Below are 5000 nucleotides of genomic sequence, written 5' to 3' on the forward strand. Positions count from 1 at the left end.
TGTAAAACTGGGTGCATCGGTACGAGTGGATGCATGGGCATGTGTATGGGTGTGGGTATTGGTGTAAATGGGGATGTAAGCGTGGATGTAGGTATGTAGTTATATGGCTGTGGGTGTATACACGTACGAAAACAGACAAAAATTACAGAAAGACTGACATAACCTATACTTTTGCACAGAATCTAAAGTAAATTTCTCTAGGTACAGTAATCCCTCGATTTAGCAAACTATAAAGGCAGGAATGGCCTGTAAACAAATAAAATCTACTTTCTTTCATCTGTTTACACCAGAAAGAAATACCAGTCTATCAAAATAATTGAGTATTCTCTTTCCAATAACAGTTATATTCCAGGTATCACAAAGGGTGTCATATAGCACACCCAAAAATTCCCTGGCTATTCACAGGGATTGGATCTCTGCACTACTTATATACCCAGGTATATTCATAGGCAGTTTTATTACATAAAAATACATACAAAAGAACACTGGATAAGAGAATGCAGATGAACAGAAAAGACAATCAGCTTAAATACCCTTCACTTTTGCGTAAGCCCAATACTGCTTTCCACACTTTTTTCCCTTCATCTATACCAAAACTTAACACTGAACTCATAAAATAAACTGCCTAAATCACTAAAAATCATTAACACCAGTATGTGTAAGTATGCAAAGAAACTTTTGCTTCAGATTTACTTCAGATGCAATCAATGGTGTGTCAGGTGCTTCTATTTGGCTGTTAATTTTGAAAAAGCAGAATATGTACTGGCCAGTGTTCAATGCATACATATCATCCACCTCTTTACTGTGCATGGTGTGAAGATCACACTAGTCTACGTTTTTACTTTCACTTGCAAATAAAATAAAATGTTCAGAATAAAGCTGAATCAAATGACTAGAGGCAAATGTCTACTTAGGTGTCTTGGAGAAGTGAATGAGTATAATAAGTGCTTCACACAAGTGCCAAAGTTACTGACTTAGAATAATAATTAGTAAAGCAAATCTTGTACTTATTTACACTGTTGCCAGCTGAGCTACAAAATATCCACTGCATAACAGTCATCCTTACATAGCTGGATTATTTTTCCAATACTGTACTAACTTAATATCATATAGGTGTATAAGTCATATCCAAAGTCTGCTACGGGGGTTCATTAATCGAAGGATTACTGTAAAATAATTGTTACTTAGGCTCCAATGTGATTGTCAACCATAAATGACTCAACTGACATCACATCCTCTTTGCCAGAAGTGACAAATGTGACAAAGCCAAAGATCACATATATTACCTCTATCTCATGCCTGTGGTAACTGATGTGGAAGATTCACTCAAACTGCAAAACTGAAAGATCCATTCCCTTGATGCTTTGATAATATCCAGTGCCCTGCTTGCTACTGTGAAAACATAATATCTAGTATATAACTATGAAACATAATGGGAAAATATGCATTGTACAAGTAATGGAGTGATGAATCACAACACATGGAAGAAATTATCTACTTCAATGTGAATCTTGGCACTAGTCCACTAACCTTGAGTCATTTTCAATGAACTACAATAGTATCAAAAGATTTACACTAACTGCTTAACCTGACTAACATTTTGTTGCACTTGGGAAAAGGACACTTTGGGGGAAAATAAAATTAATGACAACTTTTGGTGAAATCATGTCTTATAAGGATGAGATGCACGGAACTTCCGATCCCTTTGATTTAAACACTAAAGGGACAGTTCTGGTTTTTGTTGTTGGTCTTGATCAGTTTCTCTTCACTCTTAATACTTTCATCCCATGCAACCTATGGCACTTTTGAGACGTGTGACTCATAACAGACAAGGCCATACACTCATCACTTAGAGCCATGAGATGCATGGCATGTAATAGTTATCTTGTGCACAATTATGTGACTTATCATGGTAACTTGTAATACTATAGTTTCTTTGCTAAAAGAGAGAGGCAACGTCACCCACATGGGTTTCTAGTCAAGAAAGACAGTAATCAGGTAAAGAATAGCTACTGTATAAAAAACATACAAAACTACAAATGAGGATCATAAGCCTACCGAAGTCAAGGGAAGGCTAAATACTAGTGCTAATCAGCCTGTATAACAAAAATACTGCTCCATGCAAATCCCCAACACAATATATCATGTACTGGGAATACATGAATTTTCTTCTTTCTTTCTTTCTTTTTGAGGGAGAAGGGGTCTCTTCTATACCTACTACCTTTATTTTCCATAAGTTTGTTTCTAAGGCATAATCTTTTCTTTTTTCCTGAATACCATAAGCACTAAGACCAAATAAACTCTTTGATTTGGAAGATTCACTCAAATTTAACCACTGGTATCAAATTCAAATCTATGGGAAAAGTGAGAACACATTCTAGGCAGTACGTGTTGCCCCTAGTATCAGACATGTGTTTAACACAGCCGATCTTGGGTGTTATAACTATACAATGGCTAAAATGCCAGGTTTGACTTTGAATATACAGCTGCACAAAGAAAAAACAAAATCATAATTTCATGATCAACTCAACAAAAACTAACTTTATTACCTACATAAATCCATTTTCCTTTTAGATATACAATCATTAAATATTCCTCTTCTTGTCTTTAGTAGTAGCCTTCAACAATTTTGAATGTAGGATTTCTAAACAACAATGACTAGAAATTTTCAAACTAATGCCAACTAAAGAAATATCACTAAATTTATACCACTCCATGGTGATATAATATTTTTGATTTACGATCTATTCTGCTTACCTATAAAAATAAACAACTTCATATTTTAAACAAGAACAGAGAACATAGGTTAAAAACCCCCCAAAATGTACACATAAAAAAGGGCAAATATTCATAGGACAACACAATCACAGCAAAGAGATACAGTAAGTTTCTTATACTCATGAATCTCATTGCCGAACTCAAACCTGGGCTCCATTCATCCGATTATGCTGCATGACAACTGTAGCTACAGACAGGCAGCACATACAAGAGGTGAGTAGGCCTACAGCAATGTAGACAGACGTGATCAGCCAGAAGGCAAACTGGTACAGGGTGAAGTCACAGTAGTCATGAGTCCCTTCTACATACTTAGGCTCATAAATTCGATACACCCACACACAGCCTGATGAGAAAGAAAATGTGTTGATTTAATCAATGCTACACTGTTGTGCTACTTCAACATTTTGTTCATCATGGAATCAAAGAGCCCAAACCACCTCAATTGAACATAACACTAGACTGTCTGCCGAGTCGCCTCAATAGAGCATTAGCTTATAAAAACAGGCAAGCTATTTTGCATCTGTCTAGCATCTTTCTTCCGGACTCAAGGCCACAGAGAGCTGCCCTCCCCCCCCACCCTCATACCTCCTTCTACCCCATTAGGTTGTCTTTTGTGTGTATGGGTGACTTCTCCCACTATCCATCTCCAAGTTATGAGAGGCTACTACAGCCGCCATCTCATCCCCTACCCCTACCTCTTCTTTTGATACAGCCATCTCCTGGTGTGACTAAGCTGCTCGCAACAGTTTGTTTTTCCATTAGTATTATGCATATACATATAAATACATGATCTATTTCATTATAAACTATGTTTTTGTGAGAGAGAGGAGAGGGAGGAGAGGGAGGAGAGGGAGGAGAGAGAAGAGAGAGAAGAGAGAGAGGAGAGAGAAGAGAGAGGAGAGAGAAGAGAGGGGAGAGAGAAGAGAGGGGAGAGAGAGGAAGACAGAAGAGTGAATAGAGAGAGCATAAATGGAATAGAGAGGGGAGAAAGAAGGAGAGGGAAGGAGACACTAACATACTCTAGGGAAGGCACATAAAAAGCAATTAGTTTGAGAAAATTTGCATATATTATTTGTATACTTATCTTATTATTTCAAGGTACTACATTTATGTTTTTTATCATCATAAGCAAAAGTTTTTCACATCATATGGTACCATATGCTTTCCATTACTTTAAAATTACTAATCTGTGTGGTACATTACTCTGCAAGAGGCAGGTACAAAAATCCTCACCTAGAATGAACCAGATACACAAGAAGAAATTGATGGCCCCTGTGAACTGCAATCTTCGGTGCCAGGGGATTGGTCCATCATGGCTCTCGCCTCCGTCATCTTCTGCCAGTGGACGGCGCAGCCTCCCTTGTAGGTCCAGCAAGTTCTTAACAACTCCAAATGTTCCTTTTAAGTACATACATATGGTTCATCATTAATATTATAAACATAATGCTTATCCTCTTATAATTTGCAACACTCCTATCAATGTATATTTTATGGAAATCCAATGTTCCATTCATTTTTACACATTTATTGCACATTTTTCAAGCAACATTGAACATATCTACTGATTGAATTACATGTTTTAATCTCCAGGCTTTTTCTTATGTACAGTCTACTGACAGTTGAATCACATAAGATCTGATCTAAAACCAACCTCCAATAACAAGGTAAATAGGAATCATTTTCTCAGCTGGACATTCATCCATTTTGAGAGATCCAACGATGATCATGAAGATTGGAATCACAATCGTCACACTTATCATCACTGTGCAACCAACTGAAAAGTAAAAATTGCATCACCTTAACAATTCACTGCAATTTGAAAAGCTCAAGTATCAGCTATTTTTCTCTTATGTGAAGTGGTTTACAAGACCAGAGCATACTGATTTTTTTTTTATTTTTTAATTAAAAGATATAAGAAGAACAACTGATTATAATAATAATGATTAACCCATTGCATACAGGTGTCATGGCATACATGTCGGCACCAACTAGGCCTAAAAGACAGGAGTCAATGCGTACATGACGCGACATGTTGAAGCGCTCACACAGTCATGAAATATTATGGCTGTAATGGGGCTCGCTCCAGAGCTACAAGGTTCCAAAGTCAGTCTAAACCCGCATTTTATGATGGGTTCATGGAAAAATATTGTTTGGGTTAGTCTAGAGGGCGGAGAAAACCCATTCCCCATCCCTCTAATTTTTAGCCTGTGCCATTAGTGTCG

General features: G+C 37.1%; 1 protein-coding gene across 1 annotated transcript in view; it reads right to left on the minus strand.

Annotated features, from left to right (window-relative positions):
- Positions 1–2257: 2257 nt before the first annotated feature.
- The window catches only part of LOC122259542 (uncharacterized), a 12812-nt gene continuing 10069 nt past the window's right edge, over positions 2258–5000 (minus strand). Inside the window, exons 5-7 of the mRNA XM_043026388.2 lie at positions 4430–4552; positions 4012–4176; positions 2258–3121 (exon numbers count right to left, since the gene is read on the minus strand). Coding sequence (XP_042882322.1) covers positions 2919–3121; positions 4012–4176; positions 4430–4552 — 491 coding nt within the window. The 3' untranslated portion in view covers positions 2258–2918. The remainder of the gene's footprint in view (positions 3122–4011; positions 4177–4429; positions 4553–5000) is intronic.

This window comes from Penaeus japonicus, unplaced genomic scaffold (assembly GCF_977035675.1).
Source record: "Penaeus japonicus unplaced genomic scaffold, GWHDUDI00000001_assembly GWHDUDI00000004, whole genome shotgun sequence".
Taxonomy (NCBI): domain Eukaryota; kingdom Metazoa; phylum Arthropoda; class Malacostraca; order Decapoda; family Penaeidae; genus Penaeus; species Penaeus japonicus.